Source organism: Salmo trutta, unplaced genomic scaffold (genome assembly GCF_901001165.1).
Source record: "Salmo trutta unplaced genomic scaffold, fSalTru1.1, whole genome shotgun sequence".
NCBI lineage: Eukaryota > Metazoa > Chordata > Actinopteri > Salmoniformes > Salmonidae > Salmo > Salmo trutta.
In genome coordinates, this window is record NW_021822962.1 from 3,320,099 (window position 1) to 3,344,364 (window position 24,266).

The 24,266-nt window shown below is 48.3% G+C and overlaps 1 protein-coding gene across 1 annotated transcript in view; it reads left to right on the plus strand.

Moving 5' to 3' along the window:
• The window catches only part of tax1bp1b (Tax1 (human T-cell leukemia virus type I) binding protein 1b), a 39,560-nt gene that overhangs the window by 2,434 nt on the left and 12,860 nt on the right, over window positions 1-24,266 (plus strand). Inside the window, exons 2-14 of the mRNA XM_029746696.1 lie at window positions 401-594; window positions 9,147-9,249; window positions 9,885-10,075; window positions 10,177-10,335; window positions 11,553-11,792; window positions 13,540-13,725; window positions 14,053-14,304; window positions 14,764-15,012; window positions 15,121-15,193; window positions 15,476-15,594; window positions 16,492-16,617; window positions 18,399-18,485; window positions 23,255-23,438. Coding sequence (XP_029602556.1) covers window positions 418-594; window positions 9,147-9,249; window positions 9,885-10,075; window positions 10,177-10,335; window positions 11,553-11,792; window positions 13,540-13,725; window positions 14,053-14,304; window positions 14,764-15,012; window positions 15,121-15,193; window positions 15,476-15,594; window positions 16,492-16,617; window positions 18,399-18,485; window positions 23,255-23,438 — 2,146 coding nt within the window. The 5' untranslated portion in view covers window positions 401-417. The remainder of the gene's footprint in view (window positions 1-400; window positions 595-9,146; window positions 9,250-9,884; window positions 10,076-10,176; window positions 10,336-11,552; window positions 11,793-13,539; window positions 13,726-14,052; window positions 14,305-14,763; window positions 15,013-15,120; window positions 15,194-15,475; window positions 15,595-16,491; window positions 16,618-18,398; window positions 18,486-23,254; window positions 23,439-24,266) is intronic.

Below are 24,266 nucleotides of genomic sequence, written 5' to 3' on the forward strand. Positions count from 1 at the left end.
GCAGCAACAGTGGTCGCGCACGCCACGGCAACAACTACATGGACAAGATTGATGACGGCATTTCTGGTCCGGGATGAGCTTATCAGACAGCTACTAGAGATGAATATCTTTATGACAGACTAATGAGCCGTAACTGAATGTACCGGACTAATAGGCCCACTGTCATCTGCCCTTCTGGAGACTGAGCTTTGTTTAGAAATATTAAGACACTCCAGCTTTAAAAGAAGACATACGGTTGAAACGTCTCAGCTTTAAAAAAATAAATAAAAAAAACAACACCATGAATTGAAAACCTTGTTGCAGTTATTTGTAGAAGATGCTGTCACCTTTCACCTCTTCCCATGCAGCCTGTGCTGAGTGACCCATGCCTCTCTGTTGTCCTCCTCCTCTTCCCATGCAGCCTGTGCTGAGTGACCGATGGCTCTCTTCCTGGACGGGACATCAGTAGGCAGTGCCATGGACACGTCAAACTTTGCACACGTCATCTTCCAGAACGTGGGGAAGAGCTACCTGCCCCACGCCGCTCTAGAGTGTCACTACACTCTCACCCAGTTCATCAAACCACACCAGAAGGACTGGGTTGGCATATTCAAGGTGAGTCCGTCCTCTCTCCTTCTCTCCCATGCGTCTCTTTTAAGGTGGACTCAGTAATATAGCGTACATCACACAGGGTTACTTTCAGCTTACAGAAATCAAACACAATTCCAAATCTGCCATTATTTAGCTCTTCCCAATTAGTCTGAGTGCCATTGTGTTTATGCTATCATGCCAACACCTTATCACGCAAAACATTTTTCCACAGCGATGGAGTTGGCAAGAGCATAAACAGATCTGGGACCAGGCTAGTTCCCAATGTGTTCCATAGTGTTAGTCTGGTCAGTTATGGTCATCATGTTATCGTTGAAGCCTGTAAGCAGGAAGTACCCCTGGCCACACTGTGTAGAATAATAATGTCATGTTGCTGATTCATCTGCCCATAACAGGTCAATTCTATTATAAAGGACCAAGGGCATCTGTCTTCCAGACTTGATTACATTTCTAGAGTGGAACCTGGACACCTACTGACCTATAATTGCTATCTGGCCTAATCCACTCACTGTGAGCAAGCATATTAGAATTGTTGTGTGTCCCTAATAGTTACCTATCCCCTTTTATAGGGCACTACTTTTGGTCAGGTTCCATATGGCTCTGGTAAACAATAGTGCACTATATAGGGTGCCATTTAGTACTTAACTGAACTCTCAAGACTCCTGGTTTATCTGAGAGAGGTTTTGCTTTATTCATGTAAAAAAAAAAGAAAAAAAGGTGAGTGTTTTTTAAAGTAAGGTAAACCATGTCCTGTAACCAATGTGTTTGAGTGCAGCCACACTCTCAGTATGAAAAGTGAGGTTGGGGGGGGTGTCCTCTTGCTCTGCAGACTGGCGTGTCCCAGATGGATCTGGTTATAGGAGCACATTAAATCCAATGCACTGGCAGGTATTGATTTGAGCCTCTTCTGTAGTGAAAGATGGCGGGCAGAGTGGAGCTGGGGCGAGGGCTTCCTCCAGCAGTAGACCAGCAGCAGGAATGCTACTATAAAGGAGATGTGGAACTGATGAGAGGTGGTCTGTATGTCTGGGCTCACATCTCATCAGACCAGATCAAAGCAGCAGTCTGTTTCTGTTTTCTCTCTATGTGGGCTGGATTGAATGCAGTTCAATGATCACACACACACACACACACACACACACACACACACACACACACACACACACACACACACACACACACGATTGCTTCTGTTTCTCTGTAGTTTTATAGCACTGCAGAATTAGTTTTTTTTATCAGAGCGTATGGCAGAAGCCTTCAGTAAAAAGTGACTTTCAGTGTCATATAATTATATCTAATTGAACGGATAAAATGATTAAGTTTGAGTTTAAACCATAACCATAAACTGGCTCCATAAAAGCAGAACACAAGTTTCTTTTAAACATGAACCTGCTGTTTAATCTTCTGTGTGAAGTGTAGCATGGTAGAGAAGAGGCCAAGCTCCAGTCAGTCTTGTTGTTATATTGGGGCTGAGACTGTCCCAAATGGCACCCTGTTCCTTATATAGGGCACTATGTAGGGGATAGTGTCATTTGGGACGCAACGTCCGACACAAGGGGGAGGATCAAGGAACATCTGGGAATTTGTTTGAAATATTGGAGTCGGGGATTTGATTGGAGTGTTGTCTGATGGCGATGTCATACCACAGCATCTAACTGCAGCAGTGGTGCAAGTTCTCCCAAACCCCAAACACGCTAATTCACCAAGGTGGAAAAAGCAGAGCAGTGTGGAACATAAATCGTGTAAATGTTCCCGGGCGTGTTGAAAGACAGGAGGCTGGGGTGCCAAGCTGAGCTCCAGGCAGCACTCACAGGAGGACAGATACCTGGACCATGACTCATTCTCTCACTGTGGGAAGGGAAGAACACTGCTGCTACCTAACTTGAGGACCAAACTGAAGTGAAGAGGAAATCCAGCAACTCTTGGAGGACAGTGGAAGTAGATAAAAATGCTAATTTTATTTTTAAAACCCTGATTAAGGCCTCATACCGAAACACAGATTATTATTATTATCAATTTCTACTTCACTCACTGTCCCCAGAGCTGTGCTGTGTGGTGCTGCTTCACGGCTGGGTCCAATACATCAGCCTGTAAGGTGCTATCGCCCCCTAGTGACTTGGAGCTGCTATCGCCTCATAACGGATGAACTCCGATAAACATTTTGTCTTCATCTTTCAGCCTGAAATGGTTTCCTATCCTTGCCTTTTTCTCTTCATCTGCACTGATCTGATAAGTCATGATAGGGTAGAACAATAGGGTGTTAAAACTATACTGGGTGTGTAGGGTGGCAGGTTTCCTAGTGGTTAGAGCGCTGGGCCACTAACTGAAAGGGTGCTTTTCCATGGTTTAACCTAGTTTATCAGAACATTTGAACATGTACCTGTACCTAGGCAAATCCAAACCAATAGTCGTGTACAACAAATGTCATAATAGGGCGGTACCACTCGCCAAGACAAACAAAACATTTCATCCAACCATTTATTTAGCAGCAGCAGCAGAGCAATGGGGGACTGCCTGTTCTTTCTGCCTATGGCTCTTTGATGTTGGAACGGTTACTTTGAGTTGTGCCCTGAGTGCACACACACATAAACCGTGATAGAGGAGTGGCAAACACAGCCTTTATAATTATCCTGTCGTAGAGCACGGGCACGGGCTCCTGCCTCGGACTAGGCTATATGCTAACAAACATGGCAAATAAGAACTCCAACTGTTGCAGCAGCTTACTATGCTAGCTCCTACTCCGTAACCTACAGGGTACTATGCTAGCTGCTAACCTGCAGGGTACTATGCTAGCTACTAGCTCCTAACCGGCAGCTTACTATGCTAGCTACTAGTCCCTAACCTGCAGCTTACTATGCTAGCTACTAGTCCCTAACCTGCAGCTTACTATGCTAGCTACTAGTCCCTAACCTGCAGCTTACTATGCTAGCTACTATCTCCTAACCTGCAGCGTACAATGCTAGCTACTAGTCCCTAACCTGCAGTGTACTATGCTAGCTACTAGTCCCTAACCTGCAGTGTACTATGCTAGCTACTAGTCCCTAACCTGCAGCGTACTATGCTAGATACTAGTCCCTAACCTGCAGCTTACTATGCTAGCTACTAGTCCCTAACCTGCAGAGTACTATGCTAGCTACTAGTCCCTAACCTGCAGCGTACTATGCTAGCTACTAGTCCCTAACCTGCAGTGTACTATGCTAGCTACTAGTCCCTAACCTGCAGCGTACTATGCTAGCTACTAGTCCCTAACCTGCAGCTTACTATGCTAGCTACTAGTCCCTAACCTGCAGCTTACTATGCTAGCTACTAGTCCCCAACCTGCAGCTTACTATGCTAGCTACTAGTCCCCAACCTGCAGCTTACTATGCTAGCTACTAGTCCCTAACCTGCAGCGTACTATGCTAGCTACTAGTCCCTAACCTGCAGCGTACTATGCTAGCTACTAGTCCCTAACCTGCAGCGTACTATGCTAGCTACGTCACTGGGCCAATTGTGCGTCACCTTATGGGACTCCCAATCACGGCCGGATTCGAACCATGGGCTGTAGTGACGCCTCTTGTACCAAGATGCAGTGCCTTAGACCGCTGTGCCACTCGGGAGCCCTAGTCCTTAACTTGCTGCGTACTGTGCTAGCTACTCGTCCCTAACCTGCAGCGTACTATGCTAGCTACTAGCCCCTAACCTGCAGCGTACAATGCTAGCTACTAGTCCCTAACCTGCAGTGTACTATGCTAGCTACTAGTCCCTAACCTGCAGTGTACTATGCTAGCTACTAGTCCCTAACCTGCAGTGTACTATGCTAGCTACTAGTCCCTAACCTGCAGCGTACTATGCTAGCTACTAGTCCCTAACCTGCAGCGTACTATGCTAGCTACTAGTCCCTAACCTGCAGCGTACTATGCTAGCTACTAGTCCCTAACCTGCAGTGTACTATGCTAGCTACTAGTCCCTAACCTGCAGCGTACTATGCTAGCTACTAGTCCCCAACCTCCGTAACCTGTCTCCTAGTCTCCTACTCCGTAACCTGCAGGGTACTATGCTAGCTGCTAACCTGCAGGGTACTATGCTAGCTACTAGCTCCTAACCGGCAGCTTACTATGCTAGCTACTAGTCCCTAACCTGCAGCTTACTATGCTAGCTACTAGTCCCTAACCTGCAGCTTACTATGCTAGCTACTAGTCCCTAACCTGCAGCTTACTATGCTAGCTACTATCTCCTAACCTGCAGCGTACAATGCTAGCTACTAGTCCCTAACCTGCAGTGTACTATGCTAGCTACTAGTCCCTAACCTGCAGTGTACTATGCTAGCTACTAGTCCCTAACCTGCAGCGTACTATGCTAGCTACTAGTCCCTAACCTGCAGGTTACTATGCTAGCTACTAGTCCCTAACCTGCAGCTTACTATGCTAGCTACTAGTCCCTAACCTGCAGCTTACTATGCTAGCTACTAGTCCCTAACCTGCAGCTTACTATGCTAGCTACTAGTCCCTAACCTGCAGCGTACTATGCTAGCTACTAGTCCCTAACCTGCAGCTTACTATGCTAGCTACTAGTCCCTAACCTGCAGCGTACTATGCTAGCTACTAGTCCCTAACCTGCAGCGTACTATGCTAGCTACGTCGCTGGGCCAATTGTGCGTCACCTTATGGGACTCCCAATCACGGCCGGATTCGAACCATGGGCTGTAGTGACGCCTCTTGCACTAAGATGCAGTGCCTTAGACCGCTGTGCCACTCGGGAGCCCTAGTCCTTAACTTGCTGCGTACTGTGCTAGCTACTCGTCCCTAACCTGCAGCGTACTATGCTAGCTACTAGCCCCTAACCTGCAGCGTACTATGCTAGCTACTAGTCCCTAACCTGCAGCGTACTATGCTAGCTACTAGTCCCTAACCTGCAGGGTACTATGCTAGCTACTAGTCCTTAACCTGCAGGGTACTATGCTAGCTACTAGTCCTTAACCTGCAGGGTACTATGCTAGCTACTAGTTCCTAACCTGCAGCGTACTATGCTAGCTACTAGCCCCTAACCTGCAGCGTACTATGTTAGCTACTAGTCCCTAACCTGCAACGTACTATGCTAGCTACTAGTCCTTAACCTGCAGGGTACTATGCTAGCTACTAGTACTTAACCTGCAGGGTACTATGCTAGCTACTAGTTCCTAACCTACAGCTTACTATGCTAGCTACTAGTCCCTAACCTACAGCGTACTATGCTAGCTACTAGTCCCTAACCTGCAGCGTACTATGCTAGCTACTAGTCCTTAACCTGCAGGGTACTATGCTAGCTACTAGTACTTAACCTGCAGGGTACTATGCTAGCTACTAGTTCCTAACCTACAGCTTACTATGCTAGCTACTAGTTCCTAACCTACAGCTTACTATGCTAGCTACTAGTCCCTAACCTACAGCTTACTATGCTAGCTACTAGTCCCAAACATGCAACTTACTATGCTAGCTACTAGTCCCTAACCTGCAGCGTACTGTGCTAGCTACTAGTCCCTAACCTGCAGCGTACTGTGCTAGCTACTAGTCCCTAACCTGCAGGGTACTATGCTAGCTACTAGTTCCTAACCTACAGCTTACTATGCTAGCTACTAGTCCCAAACCTGCAGCTTACTATGCTAGCTACTAGTCCCTAACCTGCAGGGTACTATGCTAGCTACTAGTTCCTAACCTACAGCTTACTATGCTAGCTACTAGTCCCAAACCTGCAGCGTACTATGCTAGCTACTAGTCCCTAACCTGCAGCGTACTATGCTAGCTACTAGTCTCTAACTTGCAGCGTACTATGCTAGCTACTAGTCCCTAACCTGCAGCTTACTATGCTAGCTACTAGTCCCTAACCTGCAGCGTACTATGCTAGCTACTAGTCCCTAACCTGCAGCGTACTATGCTAGCTACTAGTCCCTAACCTGCAACTTGCTGAAGAACAGTGGGCTGGCATTACGTGGTGGGTTTTATGGGAAGTATTTTAAGCATGTTGGCAGAATGTTTTTTGTTAAGAATGTGTTTTGCATGTTTAAAGGGTATAATTAGCTTAGCTCTTGGATCAGCTAAATGGCTTTGGTCTGTTTTGGGAACTCTAGATTCTCACTTTGTGCACGCTATTGTTATACTAACCTATCACGCCAATAGACCTATTGGATTAAATCTACGTTTCCAGCATGATTAGACCATGTATGCACACTGTATCCACTCCTCTCCTGGTTGTAAATGTGGCTGCTTACAGGGCAGACTAGGCCCTCTGGTCCATGTGAAAGGTGCTTTAGTCCAGTCCTCAGAGTCTCTTCAGCCCCTGACGCTCACCACTAATGAGTGTTACTGCAGTAAAGCCTACTGCTACTAGCTTTCCTTCATTCTGTAATGACAGTCACTAACTATGTGCCTGCTTTAATAACTTCCTGTTCTTTACGGCTGGAAGTGGGAACACCCCCACCTGGGGACAACTACCCAGGGGACTCTCAACAACACTGGCATCATTGTAGCGTAGCACAGGAGCATCTGTAACACACACACACACACACACACACATACAGCAATGATGCGGTAGTGGGGAAAAACAAGTTGGTCAGACGGATGTAAGGAGTGAGACATACTGTCAAGTGGTAACCGTGCTGCTTCACGCTGACCATATGTAAACAAACTGTAAGATAATTTGTGATGGGGAGAGATTTGTTTTTTGCTTACATAAAGTCTCATTGGTTAGATTAAAGTTTTGGTGTTGTCTGTATCATAGTTTGACCGACCAGGCTTGTTTTGGTGTTGTGTATATCGTAGTTGGACCGACCGGGCTTGTTTTGGTGTTGTGTATATCGTAGTTGGACCGACCGGGCTTGTTTTGGTGTTGTGTATATCGTAGTTGGAACGACCAGGCTTGTTTTGGTGTTGTGTATATCGTAGTTGGACCAACCTGGCTTGTTTTGGTGTCGTGTATATCGTAGTTGGACCGACCGGGCTTGTTTTGGTGTTGTGTATATCGTAGTTGGAACGACCAGGCTTGTTTTGGTGTCGTGTATATCGTAGTTGGACCGACCAGGCTTGTTTTGGTGTTGTGTATATCGTAGTTGGACCAACCAGGCTTGTTTTGGTGTCGTGTATATCGTAGTTGGAACGACCAGGCCAGCACTGAGCCTGTAGCCTAGACCTGGAACCCCAGGCCAGCACTGAGCCTGTAGCCTAGACCTGGAACCCCAGGCCAGCACTGAGCCTGTAGCCTAGACCTGGAACCCCAGGCCAGCACTGAGCCAGTAGCCTAGACCTGGAACCCCAGGCCAGCACTGAGCCTGTAGCCTAGACCTGGAACCCCAGGCCAGCACTGAGCCCGTAGCCTAGACCTGGAACCCCAGGCCAGCACTGAGCCCTTAGCCTAGACCTGGAACCCCAGGCCAGCACTGAGCCCGTAGCCTAGACCTGGAACCCCAGGCCAGCACTGAGCCCGTAGCCTAGACCTGGAACCCCAGGCCAGCACTGTGCCTGTAGCCTAGACCTGGAACCCCAGGCCAGCACTGAGCCTGTAGCCTAGACCTGGAACCCCAGGCCAGCACTGAGCCTGTAGCCTAGACCTGGAACCCCAGGCCAGCACTGAGCCTGTAGCCTAGACCTGGAACCCCAGGCCAGCACTGAGCCTGTAGCCTAGACCTGGAACCCCAGGCCAGCACTGAGTCTGTAGCCTAGACCTGGAACCCCAGGCCAGCACTGTGATCCTGATTTCGTTTGACAGTTTTATGACCCTGGGCTGACATTCTGGATGTATTTTCTGTACTCCCCCTCACCAGCCATCAGTTAACACATAAAAATCATATAATTACATCTTGGTTTCCATTTTGATGTATAACATTTTCACCTATTTTCCCCTTCCTGTTTGAGGTGAGCTGTTGCCGCTGTTCCGCAGCAGAGCATGTTGACGAGGCCGGGCCTCATTATAGGCCATACATGACACGTGGCACGCAGGAATATAGGAATGTTGAAACCATCCCCCTTTTTCACGTCTAAAACCTTCGCATAACCTAGCCTAAGTGGTGTTTACGTTTTTATATTGCAAAAGGTTTTCATGGTTGTGGCCCATATTGACACCATATAGGACCATTCCTCTAGATTGTGGTAGCTCCATATTGGCTAATAAAAAGCATGAGCTGGCGTACAACCAGAGAAATGATTTAGTGTAGAGGTGCTGACTAACGGTGAATAAACTGGAAGCTATAAAAACACATAGTCACACACTCTATATAAACTCAGTCATTTATTGGTTAAAACAGCAACGTTTCGCCATTGCTGTGTCTTCTTCAGAGTGGCTACAATGCCACTGTGTCATGTGTAGGCAGGATACTGTTTCACAGCTTTGGGTGGTTTCTCTGTCCACTAACTCGCTCAATTATTACTGTAATTACCTCCCAAATGGTACCCTGTTCCCTATGTAGTGCACTATGTAGTGTGATGTAGTACACTATGTAGTGTGATGTAGTACACTATGTAGTGTGATGTAGTGAATATGGTGCCATTTTGGGCACAAACTGTGTGTGATGTGGTGCATTGTGTCCCCCCCACTCCTCTGTGTTGCAGGTTGGATGGAGCACAGCGAGGGACTATTACACATTCTTGTGGTGTCCTGTTCCTGAGGACCACACCGAGGGCACTGCCATCCACAGAGCTGTGGTGTTTCAAGGTGGGATTTGGGAACACTGACTGCGCCGTGGTTTTATACAACTTCAACACTTTTTCTAACCGCATGTCAAGAGGCCTGGCCCCTCAGAGAGCTGTTAAGACTTTTATACCAACACAGTAAAATATGAAACTCTACCCATTTTATGGGATTTCTTGTTTGGTGTTAACAAGATCGTTTTCATTGTGTTCAATGCGTTCTTTATTAATAGATAGACTAGGACTGGGGACCAGAAAAGGGATCTGATTGCTAAAGGTTGAAACTGAGATCCTGAGCATTTGTTTTATGTTTTAAATCACAATTAATATGATTATGTAGATGGAGGGACCTGATCCTAGTTCAGCTCTCCTACTCTGAGAGGCTTGACGTTTACATTTGAGTCATTAAGCAGACGCTCTTATTCAGAGAGACTTACAGGAGCAATTAGAGTTAAGTGCCGTGCTCAAGGGCATAGCAACAGATTTTCACCTTGTTGTCTCTGGGATTCGAAACAGCAACCTTTCTGTTACTGGCCCAACAGTCTTAACTGCTAGGCGGCTACCTGCTACCTGATATGACCCTAGATACCTAGGCCCCGTCCAGAATGACCCCCTAGCCCTAGACTGTTTGTGATGTTGGTTGTTGTGTTCCTCCCTCAGGATACTACGTACCCAACGATGATGGGGAGTTCTACCAGTTCTGCTATGTGACCCACAAGGGGGAGATCCGAGGGGCCAGCACGCCCTTCCTGTTCCGGGCTCAGAGCCCCTCAGAGGACGAGCTGCTGACTGTGGAGGATGAGTGCAACTCGGACATCCTGGTGGTGACCACCAGGACCGGATACCTGGAGGTACGTCAGAGAGAGAGAACCAGGCTCTGCAACGATACACACACACACGAGCGCACCTGGATGAATACACACACCTCAATGCTTTCTCTTTGTCTCTGCAGCAAAAGATGGAGGAGGCCCACAGAGAGAAGGAGGAGCTGGTTCAGACCATGAGCCTCCTGCAGAATGAGAAGGAGCAGCTGGAGGAGGAGAAGGGGAGACTGCATAAAGAGTGTGAGCAGGAGAAAGAGAAGTTTGCCCAACTGAGACGAGAGACCCAGGTGAGAACAACTCCTGGCAGGTAGAGCAAAACACAGCAAAACCCTTTGATACAGACAACAATGAGTTCTTACTGGTCAAGTTCAGTTTGTACCCCACTCATTTCCAAAGCATTTTTGCCCTGTGCTGTGTCCACTGAACACGACCCTGGTGGCAGTTGTCCTGAAATGTCTCCCTCTAGCCTGTCTCTCAGTATCCCCCAGTGTGAGACACACACACACACATTGTTCCACCTCTAACCATTCTAAATAAATAAAGAAGTTGACAGTAATGATCTTGAGTGTGATCACTGCTCAACACCAGATATTTAATTCTTTGACATGTATCTTTAAAACATTGTGTTAATGATAACTCATAGAACTATTCCGTTCCATAAAGTTGCTGGTTTTGAAAATGGCTTTGAGATGAAAACATAATTACACATTTGGTGGCTGTTAATTTTACGACAACACTTTTTATATGTTTTTTTATGTGCTGCGAAAAAATGATTCCAAAATTCGGCTCATAAACTTACAGTAGAAACAAATTCAAATCTGCTGCAATGCCTTTTGGAGCAGTCGTTGTGCAGGCCTGTACTTACGACAAAGTAAGCTTCCCTTCCAGCCTCAAAGAACAATAACACGCCAGATTGAAATGGATGATTTGTGGCCAGATGATTTTACATCTCAAAAGTAGTATTTATTTTTTTCCTCCTCCGCTCACAGCCAAACAGTTAGTATTGGATTTACAGGGTGTGTGTGTGTGTGTGTGTGTGTGTGTTTGTGAGATTTGAATCCATAAAGGCCTGGCAGTGTCTCAGTGTTTGACACAGACGGGACTGGCTGGGAAATGGCTGGGATTTCCTCCAGTAGCCGCCTGTCTGTCACAGCACTGAGGGTTTGTTCTTGTTGTGCTTTAGAGACAGGAAGTGATTCAATTGAAGACGTTGCAGATACATGTCTTGTATAGACCTGACATGGTTCCCTATTCTAATCTACATGACAGAGAAGCATGTCTGTTCTGTGTCACGTATTTCTATCTGAACGTTAGGAATGACAAACCAACAACATTCTTCAGGGAAACTAGTCGATGATAGAAGAGAACCTCACCGTCTCTTAGGTTCTCACAACTTGTCTCCTGCTCTCTGGTTTGCCGGGTAAAAAGGGACACAAAACATACATTTTTAAGGTTACATTTTTAAGGTTACAAGTACTAACTCCCTCCCGTTCTCTGTCCCCAGGAGGTGCAGGTGTCGTGCCAGGCCCTGCAGGAGGAGAGAGAAGAGGTGAAAAGGAGGCTGGAGGAGGCCACAGCCAGGGTCCTGCAGTTGGAGGATGACCTGATAAGAGTCACCCAGAAGGGCCTGCAGAAAGAGACGGAGCTGGACAGCCTGAAGGACCGAGTGAAGAAGCTGACTCTGGAGAAGGACGGCCTGGAGTCACACCTGAAGGATGAGAAGGATGAGAAGGAGCTCTACAAGGTCTCACACACACACACACAGCTACGTTGCGCACACTGCTTGTGTACTATGAGTCATGTGACTAGCTGTGAAGGATCATACCTAGGGTTGCAAGATTCCAGTACTTTCCCAGGTTTTCCATAAATCCTGCTCGGACGATTTCCAGATTTCCTGCAACCGGGATTTATGAAAAACCTGGGAATTTTGGGAAAATGACTGGAATCATACCAGAGATGTCTTTTAGACTATAGTCAACATGCAACTCAGATAATCTGACCACTTCTCTCAATCCAGATAATCTGACCACTTCTCTCAATCCAGATAATCTGACCACTTCTCTCAATCCAGATAATCTGACCACTTCTCTCAGTCCAGATAATCTGACCACTTCTCTCAGTCCAGATAATCTGACCACATCTCTCAGTCCAGATAATCTGACCACATCTCTCAGTCCAGATAATCTGACCACTTCTCTCAGTCCAGATAATCTGACCACTTCTCTCAATCCAGATAATCTGATCTCATCTCTCAGTCCAGATAATCTGATCTCATCTCTCAGTCCAGATAATCTGACCACATCTCTCAGTCCAGATAATCTGACCACTTCTCTCAGTCCAGATAATCTGACCACTTCTCTCAGTCCAGATAATCTGACCACTTCTCTCAGTCCAGATAACCTGACCACATCTCTCAGTCCAGATAATCTGACCACATCTCTCAGTCCAGATAATCTGACCACATCTCTCAGTCAAAATAATCTGACCACATCTCTCAGTCCAGATAATCTGACCACTTCTCTCAGTCCAGATAATCTGACCACTTCTCTCAGTCCAGATAATCTGACCTCATCTCTCAGTCCAGATAATCTGACCTCATCTCTCAGTCCAGATAATCTGACCTCATCTCTCAGTCCAGATAATCTGACCACTTCTCTCAGTCCAGATAATCTGACCACTTCTCTCAGTCCAGATAATCTGATCTCATCTCTCAGTCCAGATAATCTGACCACATCTCTCAGTCCAGATAACCTGACCACATCTCTCAGTCCAGATAATCTGACCACATCTCTCAGTCCAGATAATCTGACCACATCTCTCAGTCCAGATAATCTGACCACATCTCTCAGTCCAGATAATCTGACCACTTCTCTCTGTCCAGATAATCCCATTAGTGAATGTAGCTGCTGTTTCCCTGCTCAGTGGGATCCCACAGTGTTCTGGCTGAACAGGGTATGGTCTGTTCCGGCCCTGTTGTTTCTGGGGAGTTTAGTGGTGGTGACTGGTGTGTACAGCTCAGGAACTAGGAGTGGAACACACACACGCACGCTGTCGCCACGGCAGCACTAGTGAAAGCTGCACCTCATTTAGTGTCCCAATTGGCACCCTATTCCCTTTATAGTGCACAACTTTTGACCAGAGCCCTATGACCCCTGGTCAAAAGTAGTGCACTACATAGTGAATAGGGGGCCATTTTGGTGGCGTCACACAGAGTGGTACTGCAGGGTAGTTTAACGAGCCCACCTCAATCTCTGTGTTGTAATTAAGGTTATGCTGCATTTATTTTAGGAGATGGAAACACTGCTGGCTACATGTTGATGAAGGATGCTGATTAATATAGCACAGAGGGGTGTCTCTGGAACACCAGGCGGAAACATGGCTACCCTTTTTAATGATTCCTTTTGTATACGAACCCCCTACATTGTCACATGTTTGGATCCTTTCTGATTGTAATGTGATTTGCTATTTTAAATATTTGTTTGCGGTTCTAGATCCACCTGAAGAAGCGTGAGCTGGAGAACACCAAGCTGAGTGCAGAGCTGCAGATGCTGAAAGCTGTGGATGTAAACAAGGAGAACACCATCGCTCAGTTCAAAGAGGAGGTGGGACGCCTCCGCTCCTGCCTCACTGAGAAGGAGAAACAACACAAGGAGGTCCTGGCCCAGGCCTCCCCCTTGGTAAGAATCATGATCTTATCATGGCAGCCTCCCAGATCCCTACTTTGGACCAGTGCACTATATAGGTGGTAGGGAATATGGACCGCACACATACAAGAGACTAGAGGCAACACCGTCAAAGCCGCAGAGCAGCGCCCATGGAGCCGTCCTTGCTCAAATGCACAACGGCAGTGGGCAGACTTGGGATTCGAACTCACAACAAATGTTAATTCCGAGTATATGATTTGTTCATCCATACCTGTGTGTATGTGAGAGAGAGAAATGTGTATGGACTGACCTTTATACCTGTACATGTATTGACCTTTCACCCCTGGTGTCCCTGTGCAGAGTGAGCTGAAGGCCATGAAGGAACAGCTTCGTCAGAAGGAAGAGCAGCTTCAGGCCAAACAGCAGCAGTCCTCCATGTTGTCTGCTGAGCTGAGGGACGCGTCCAGCGCCCGCGACCGCACCATGGCTGACCTGTACCGCATGAGGCTGGAGACAGACGCCCTGCAGCAGGGGAAGCAGGAGGCCCTGGCCCAGTGTAGCCGTCTGGAGCGCCTGGTGAAACAGATGAAGGATGACGCCCAGCAGGAGGCGGTAAGGAGGATGCTTGATTTCAATGCATTTGGCTGCGTTCCAAATGGCTCCCTATTTAGTGCTCTTCTTTTGACCAGGTGCCATAGGGCTGTTTGAATTTGGGATGTATACTTAGTTTGCACTCAATTTTGCTTGGAGATTGAACTTTTGGGCCGATTCCATTGGTCCCGTTATACTGGATCAAACTAAATCAAGTGCAGCTGATATATTTGACCGACTAGTGTCCTGTCCAGGAGGTGTACTGGTACATCAACCTGTCTCACTACAGAAACAGGAGATAGACTAGTGTCCTGTCCAGGAAGTGTACTAGTACATCAAGTAACCTCACTAAAAATAACTGGTGACTAAGCTCCTGTTCTGTATTGGACAAGGTTTACTTGCTCCAATATTTGACAGGTCTGATGTTAACATGAAGTGGCCATCTCTGTCCTCACTGTCCCTCTGTGTGTTGTGTTGTAGGAGCAGCAGGCTAAGTCTGAGGTGTGCAGGGTGGAGGATGAGGCAGGGGCTGACCCAGCCACCGTGGCTGAGCTGCAGAGAGAGGTGGAGGATGAGGCAGGGGCTGACCCAGCCACCGTGGCTGAGCTACAGAGAGAGGTGGAGGACCTGAAGCTCCGGCTGCACATGGCTGCAGAACACTATAAGGAGAAGTACAAGGAGTGTCAGAGACTGCAGAGACAGGTGGTCAAGCTCTCTGAACAACCGGGGGTGAGTGAGACACACACACACACACACACACACACACACACACACACACAGGCATGGATACACACACACACACTCATCAACATGTGTCTTCATATTGTTTGTGTCTAGGAGCTGAGGAAGAACCCAGCAGCTGAGGCCATGGCCGTCCCTCTGTCTGTCAGTCCAGACATCTCTGTTCCAGGTACACATACTCTCCCCTCACATATTACTACCAGTGACAAACCCTGAATTAAAACATGTCCTCCTTTGTTGTAAACCTGTCAGGTCTGGTTTACATGCTAAATGTTTGATTTAAAATCAATTGAATAGAGTTGAATTAGGGGTCAAAATAACACTTCCATCAGACAAGATGTGCATTTGATCCCAAAGGATAAGACTTGGAAGGGTTAACTAAAACACTTTCTAGGTCCTTGATGTTAAACCTATTGATGGGTCAGTAATGGTCTGTCCTGTGTGTCCCCAGGGAGTCCAGGATCTGCTGACCCCATGCTGGAGGCCATCATCCAGGAGAAACTCAAAGGTTTCAGCAGAGAGGCATCCGACAGGAGCGACAAGTACAGGAAATGCAAACAAATGCTGAGTGTAAGAACTCTTCTTGGCTTCCTGTCTGGTGTGTTCCTCATCATATTGTCACCAGTTCTTGCATAGTCGATCAGAGCAACCACTCAATCTAAAAATATATAAATCATAAAGTGTAGAAAAATCAAAATCAAATCAAATTTATTTATATAGCCCTTCGTATATCAGCTGAAATCTCAAAGTGCTGTACAGAAACCCAGCCTAAAACCCCAAACAGCAAGCAAAGCATGTGAAAGAAGCACAGTGGCTAGGAAAAACTCCCTAGGAAAAACTCCCTAGAAAGGCCAAAAACCTAGGAAGAAACCTAGAGAGGAACCAGGCTATGAGGGGTGGCCAGTCCTCTTCTGGCTGTGCCGGGTGGATATTATAACAGAACATGGTCTAGTTGTTAAAATGTTCATAAATGACCAGCATGGTCAAATAATAATAATCATAGTAGTTGTCGAGGGTGCAACAAGCACGTCCGGTGAACAGGTCAGGGTTCCGTAGCCGCAGGCAGAACAGTTGAAACTGGAGCAGCAGCATGGCCAGGTGGACTAGAAAGAGAATACTGTTTCCCCAAAGGTGATACCGTGACAGTTTCTCCTCACTTCGAAGAGGTTCTGGTTTGAATAGGAACAGTCGGTGACCAGAGTGTTGTTGTCTCTCTAGGAGAAGGAGCGTAGATACATGTTGTGACCAGAGTGTTGTCTCTCTAGGAGAAGGAGCGTAGATACATGTTGTGACCAGAGTGTTGTTGTCTCTCTAGGAGGAGAAGGAGCGTAGATACATGTTGTGACCAGAGTGTTGTTCTCTCTAGGAGGAGAAGGAGCGTAGCTACATGTTGTGACCAGAGTGTTGTTTTCTCTAGGAGGAGAAGGAGCGTAGCTGCATGTTGTGACCAGAGTGTTGTCTCTCTAGGAGGAGAAGGAGCGTAGCTGCATGTTTGCTGATGAGCTGGCCAAGATGGAGGTGAAGCTGAAGGAGCAGCTGAAGACCAACGACAGCCTGAAGCTGCAGCTGGCAGCCGAGGAGGACCGCTATAAGGTACATTGTAGAGCAGTACTACAGACAGGTCTGAGATCAGCTGAGGAAGGCCACTATCAGGTACAGGGTAGATTCTGTAGATACCAGTTTAGGAGGATTACTACCTGGTACATTGTAGACTATGTAGAGCAGTACACAGATCTGAGATCAACCAAGGAGGATCATATAAGGTCAGTTGAGCTTCTGTTTCTTCAAACCTAAAACTGACAGATCTGGGACCAGGCTAGGAGAATCACTTCCAGGTCAGTGTAGAGCAGGGTTACTGTCACGAGAATTTTGCTATCTCAATGGTTGAACTCAACTATCACTCAAGCTTTGACCAATTCCCAGAGGTTGTAAGGATCTGGTTAATGAGGAATTAGACAAAGTCTCAGGTTCTGCAATAGATCAATACTTTATTCAGAGAGCGCTCTGTCTTCTAAATGAGAACACAATCTTTTTATAGCACACACACAAATAAACTCACATCAGTAGAAACTCCACCTCTCTTTAGGTGGGCTGTATTTTTCCAAAGTTCACATACATTGTTTATCACCCTTCTGCAACATGTTTCATCATCTTCTGCAAGCCTAGCCATTTCTAACAGTTTTTCTCCTCCCTAGGGTGGGGAGGCCTCTTTCCAGTTATTAGTTTCACCGTTATCACAAGTCGACAGTTCAGTTGTCCTTGAATGTCTGAACTATACCCAGCTCATATTGCGAAATAGTAACACAATGGCCTAGTCACACACATTATTGGATTATGACTCTTAACACATTTCATACAATTATATGGTTTCAGGGTGGAATACTTTAGTCATTATCTTAAACATACAAATTATTCTATCAGTTACAGACAGGTCTGGGACCAGGCTAGGAGAGTCACTACCAGGTCAGTGTAGAGCAGGACTCTCCTACTCCAGTCCTGGAGAGCTAGATAGTTCAAGTGATGAGAAGCCTGGTACCAGATCAGAATGTTTTATCCAACGTCCTATCATTGTCATGCCATGATATAGCCTGGTCCCAGATCTGGATGTGATAGTGATGTAGCCATCTCCTCTGACTTATCATAGTCATGCCAAAGTGCACACAGGTCTGGGACCAGGCTAGAATCAGAGCAGATAAATAGTTCTCACTCCAGTTGAAGGCCAACTCCAGGGACAGTTGTGTTGATGGGCAGAGCCCGTTCAGAGGAAGGCTTTATTACGGTTTATGTGAGTTCTGGAGACCGCCAGGTTCGGACTCTGAAGTTGTCTCAAATGGGACCCTATCCTTATATAGTGCACTAGACCAGGGCCCGTAGGGCTTTGAACAACAGTAGTGCACTATATAGAGAATAGTGTGCCGTTTGGGACACACCCACGGAGATGGCCAGGGACAGGTTTGGACTCTGAGGACTCCTGTTGCCTGACTAATGCATGAGTTGGCTGTTCAGCTCAGCGCGGATATGTTCAGTGTCTCTGTGGAATTCAAACGGCATGTTCTGGTCTGAAGTCCCTCCTGGTGTAAATCTACTGTCTGAACAGTAACTGTTAAGGCCTTTTTATAGCTGCTATCAATTCATTGTTCGTCAGTAGAGGTTAAAACTCCATGAAGGAAAAATTAGTTCTACTTTCAAGTGTACTTTTTGACAAAGGAGCTATGAGTCTGATCAAATCATTTTCTCAACACACATAATCTTAAATTGATGTCTCCTCCATGTCTCCTGACTGTCTCCTCCATGTCTCCTGACTGTCTCCTCCATGTCTCCTGACTGTCTCCTGACTGTCTCCTCCATGTCTCCTGACTGTCTCCCTCCTACAGAGTCAGGTGGCTGAGAAGGGGCGTGCGCTGAAAGAACTGAAGGACACTCTGGCCGCTCTGATGAAGGACAAGGAGAGACTTGAGGAGGTTAGTATAGTTGGGGAAGTTAGTAAGTATAGCAACACTACACTATAGCTTTAATTTTCCTCCATTATAGACTTCTCTCTGAACTAAAAACACCCCAAAAGAGCAGCAATTTTCCCATATCCTAATCTGGCTGGGGTTTAACACATCTCTAATTGGTGAAGTAAAGCAAAGTGACTTCTTATTTTCCATTCAATTACTCTGGACCACAGAGAAGTCCACATTGGGCCCGGGAAACTGCTGAAGGGTAGCTTGCTCGCGTACGCATTCGTCACTAAGAGCAACAAAACGACCCAATTTGAGGTTGAGACTGTCAATTAAATTGGCGTCTGGTTCAAACTTCCAGTAAAACACAAACCTTCCATTGCCTTTGAAAATGAGAGGATATTCTTTTTTTAATGAATGACTAATTAAACTGTTTGTGAGGGAGAGAAAGAGAGAGAGAGACGGGGGGAGGGAGGGGCCGGGGGGAGGGACCGAAGTGGAGAGGGGGAGGGACCGAGGGGGGGACTGAGCGGAGGGAGGGGGAGGGACCGGAGTGGAGGGAGCGAGAGAGGGAGCGAGGGAGCGAGCGAGGGAGCGAGCGATGGAGCGCTAGGGATGGAGAGAGGGAGCGAGGGATGGGGGGCGAGGGATGGAGCGCGAGGGGTGGAGCGCGAGGGATGGAGAGAGGGAGCGAGGGATGGAGCGCGAGGGATGGAGCGCAAGGGATGGAGAGAGGGAGCGAGGGATGGGGAGCGAGGGATGGAGCACGAGGGATGGAGAGATGGAGCGCTAGGGATGGAGAGAGGGAGCGAGGGATGGAGTGTGAGGGATGGAGTGTGAGGGATGGAGGGATGGAGCGCGAGGGATGGAGCGCGAGGGATGGAGAGAGGGAGCATGAGCGACAGAGGGAGCGAGAAACCGATGGAGAGGGAGGGAGGGATGGAGAGGGAGCGAGAGTAGTAGCGAGAGAGGGAGCGAGAGAGGGAGCAAGCGAGGGAGCGAGGGATGGGGCGCGAGGGAGCGAGGGATGGAGCGCGAGGGATGGAAAGGGAGGGAGCGAGGGATAGAGAGAGGGAGCGCGAGGGATGGAGCGCGAGGGATGGAGCGTGAGGGATGGAGCGCGAGCGAGAGAGGGAGGGAGGGAGCGAGGGATGGAGTGCGAGGGATGGAGCGCGAGGGATGGAGAGGGAGCGAGAGAGCGAGGGATGGGGCGCGAGGGATGGAGCGTGAGGGATGGAGCGCGAGCGAGAGAGGGAGGGAGGGAGCGAGGGATGGAGCGCGAGGGATGGAGCGCGAGGGATGGAGAGGGAGCGAGAGAGCGAGGGATGGGGCGCGAGGGATGGAAAGGGAGGGAGCGAGGGATAGAGAGAGGGAGCGCGAGGGATGGAGCGCGAGGGATGGAGCGTGAGGGATGGAGCGCGAGCGAGAGAGGGAGAGAGGGAGCGCGAGGGATGGAGCGCGAGGGATGGAGCGCGAGGGATGGAGCGAGAGAGGGAGGGAGCGCGAGGGATGGAAAGAGAGGGAGCGAGGGATGGAGCGCGAGGGATGGAGAAGGGGAGCGAGGGATGGAGCGCGAGGGATGGAGTGAGAGAGGGAGCGAGGGATGGAGAGAGGGAGCGAGGGATGGAGAGAGGGAGCGAGGGATGGAGCGCGAGGGATGGAGAGACCGATGGAGGGATGGAGCGAGAGACCGATGGAGGGATGGAGAGGGATGGAGAGAGGGAGCGAGGGATGGAGCACGAGGGATGGAGAGAGGGAGCGAGGGATGGAGCGCGAGGGATGGAGAGAGGGAGCAAGGGATGGAGCGCGAGGGATGGAGAGAGGGAGCGAGGGATGGAGCGCGAGGGATGGAGAGACCGATGGAGGGATGGAGAGGGAGCGAGAGAGGGAGCGAGGGATGGAGAGGGAGCGAGGGATGGAGAGGGAGGGACCGAGCGGAGGGGGAGCGAGGGATGGAGCACGAGGGATGGAGAGAGGGAGCGAGGGATGGAGCTCGAGGGATGGAGCGAGGGATGGTGCGAGAGACCGATGGAGGGAGAGGGAGGGAGAACGAGCGAGAGACTGATGGAAGGATGGAGAGGGAGCGAGGGAGGGAGAGGGAGCGAGGGATGGAGAGGGAGCGAGGGATGGATGGATGGAGGGAGGGAGCGAGCGGAGGGAGGGAGCGAGAGACGGAGGGAGGGAGCGAGAGACGGAGGGAGGGAGCGAGAGATGGAGGGAGGGAGCGAGAGACCGAGGGAGGGTCCGAGCGGAGGGAGAGCGACCATAGTTCTAGGAGCTGCTGTGAGGAGCTGCTGTGAGGTGGTTGTGGCCAGTATTGACTCTCATGGAGAGGAAGGACATAGAAATGTAGCTGAAGTTAGATCTGTAGCTGGCTAACATGCTGAGTCACACTGAGCGTTGCAAAATAAATGTACACATACATGTTATTCAATCATTGCACCCACACTGCTCACATGCGCCAAGGAGTGTCTGCGTTGCCAAGCACTAAAATAGAAGTCAGTTCTATTTGTGACGCTGAACGCGATGGAAGTCCTGCCTCTCCCATCTTCTCATTGGTTTATAGAAGCATATATCCATTTGCCATCTCTTCATTGGTTATACCCATGTGGGTGATTGAAAGATGAACTGAGGTCGGTCGGTCGGTCGGTCGGTCAGTTGTGGTAATACACCTTATTATGAAAGTTAGATGCCAATCGCCATATAAGGTCCAAAGATGAAAAAGAGATGATGAAGGAGAGATGACTAGAAACTATTCGGTTGATCGTTTTATGTGTGGATTAATTGTCGGAGTAGAGGACCTTGTGCATTTCAGGTAAAATAACAACTCAATGTTTATATCCCAGGACAAATTAGCTAGCAACTGCAAGCTAGCTAGCTAAATTGGCATGAATATTTAATGTTTTTCGACCTGTCCCCAAATTAATATAATTGGTTCAGAGTTTGTTTTGATATTTCAACCTGGGTGTTGTGATCGCGCGTGTCTGTGTTTTCTTCTCAGGACCAGCTGCACTTTGAGTGACGTTTCAGGCGTGGTACTTCTTAGCATCAAAGATCATACACTGCTCAAAAAAATAAAGGGAACACTTAAACAACACATCCTAGATCTGAATGAAAGAAATAATCTTATTAAATACTTTTTTCTTTACATAGTTGAATGTGCTGACAACAAAATCACACAAAAATAATCAATGGAAATCCAATTTATCAACCCATGGAGGTCTGGATTTGGAGTCACACTCAAAATTAAAGTGGAAAACCACACTACAGGCTGATCCAACTTTGATGTAATGTCCTTAAAACAAGTCAAAATGAGGCTCAGTAGTGTGTGTGGCCTCCACGTGCCTGTTTGACTTCCCTACAATGCCTGGGCATGCTCCTGATGAGGTGGCGGATGGTCTCCTGAGGGATCTCCTCCCAGACCTGGACTAAAGCATCCGCCAACTCCTGGACAGTCTGTGGTGCAACGTGGCATTGGTGGATGGAGCGAAACATGATGTCCCAGATGTGCTCAATTGGATTCAGGTCTGGGGAACGGGCGGGCCAGTCCATAGCATCAATGCCTTCCTCTTGCAGGAACTGCTGACACACTCCAGCCACATGAGGTCTAGCATTGTCTTGCATTAGGAGGAATCCAGGGCCAACCGCACCAGCATATGGTCTCACAAGGGGTCTGAGGATCTCATCTCGGTACCTAATGGCAGTCAGGCTACCTCTGGCGAGCACATGGAGGGCTGTGCGGCCCCCCAAAGAAATGCCACCCCACACCATGACTGTCCCACCGCCAAACCGGTCATGCTGGAGGATGTTGCAGGCAGCAGAACGTTCTCCACTGCGTCTCCAGACTCTGTCACGTCTGTCACGTGCTCAGTGTGAACCTGCTTTCATCTGTGAAGAGCACAGGGCGCCAGTGGCGAATTTGCCAATCTTGGTGTTCTCTGGCAAATGCCAAACGTCCTGCACGGTGTTGGGCTGTAAGCACAACCCCCACCTGTGGACGTCGGGCCCTCATACCACCCTCATGGAGTCTGTTTCTGACCGTTTGAGCAGACACATGCACATTTGTGGCCTGCTGGAGGTCATTTTGCAGGGCTCTGGCAGTGCTTCTCCTGCTCCTCCTTGCACAAAGGCGGAGGTAGCGGTCCTGCTGCTGGGTTGTTGCCCTCCTACGGCCTCCTCCACGTCTCCTGATGTACTGGCCTGTCTCCTGGTAGCGCCTCCATGCTCTGGACACTACGCTGACAGACACAGCAAACGTTCTTGCCACAGCTCGCATTGATGTGCCATCCTGGATGAGCTGCACTACCTGAGCCACTTGTGTGGGTTGTAGACTCCGTCTCATGCTACCACTAGAGTGAAAGCACCGCCAGCATTCAAAAGTGACCAAAACATCAGCCAGGAAGCATAGGAACTGAGAAGTGGTCTGTGGTCTCCACCTGCAGAACCACTCCTTTATTGGGGGTGTCTTGCTTATTGCGTATAATTTCCACCTGTTGTCTATTCCATTTGCACAACAGCATGTGAAATGTATTGTCAATCAGTGTTGCTTCCTAAGTGGACAGTTTGATTTCACAGAAGTGTGATTGACTTGGAGTTACATTGTGTTGTTTAAGTGTTCCCTTTATTTTTTTTGAGCAGTGTATTTACAATATATGAATACATTTCCTCCACAAGGTAGCACAATTCTGTTAGAGAAAATACAAGATCAGTTATTTTAAAAGATTCTCTTTCCAATCCTAAATATATAATAATGTAATAGTGTCTGTTGTCTTGTCTGTCCCCACCAGGATCTCCAGAAGAGTGCTGGTGCTGGTAGGAAGACGGCTGTAGTGTCAGAGGAGATGAGAATTCAGTCTGTGTTCCTGCAGTATCCCCTGCCCTACCCCCAGGATGCCCCCACTCCACTGCTGGTCCCCCAGAGCCCCACACGGCTGCACTTTGGGAACCCCTACTCCACCTCAGACGCAAGAGGTTGGTCCCTCCTCCCCTTACTAACCCTACTCCACCTGTCACATTTCAGTTTAATATGAGAGGTTGGTCGTCCCCCCCTTACTAACCCTACTCCACCTCAGTCACATTTCAGTTTAATATGAGAGGTTGGTCCCCCCCCCTTACTAACCCTACTCCACCTGTCACATTTCAGTTTAATATGAGAGGTTGGTCCCCCCCCCCACTAACCCTACTCCACCTCAGTCACATTTCAGTTTAATATGAGAGGTTGGTCCCCCCCCTTACTAACCCTACTCCACCTGTCACATTTCAGTTTAATATGAGGTTGGTCCCCCCCCCCCCTTACTAACCCTACTCCACCTCAGTCACATTTCAGTTTAATATGAGAGGTTGGTCCCCCCCCCCTTATTAACCCTACTCCACCTCAGTCACATTTCAGTTTAATATGAGAGGTTGCCCCCCCCCTTACTAACCCTACTCCACCTGTCACATTTCAGTTTAATATGAGAGGTTGGTCCCCCCCCCTTATTAACCCTACTCCACCTCAGTCACATTTCAGTTTAATATGAGAGGTTGGTCCCCCCCCTTACTAACCCTACTCCAGCTCAGTCACATTTCAGTTTAATATGAGAGGTTGGTCCCCCCCTTACTAACCCTACTCCACCTCAGTCACATTTCAGTTTAATATGAGAGGTTGGTCCCCCCCCTTATTAACCCTACTCCACCTCAGTCACATTTCAGTTTAATATGAGAGGTTGGTCGTCCCCCCCCCTTACTAACCCTACTCCACCTCAGTCACATTTCAGTTTAATATGAGGGGTTGGTCCCCCCCCTTACTAACCCTACTCC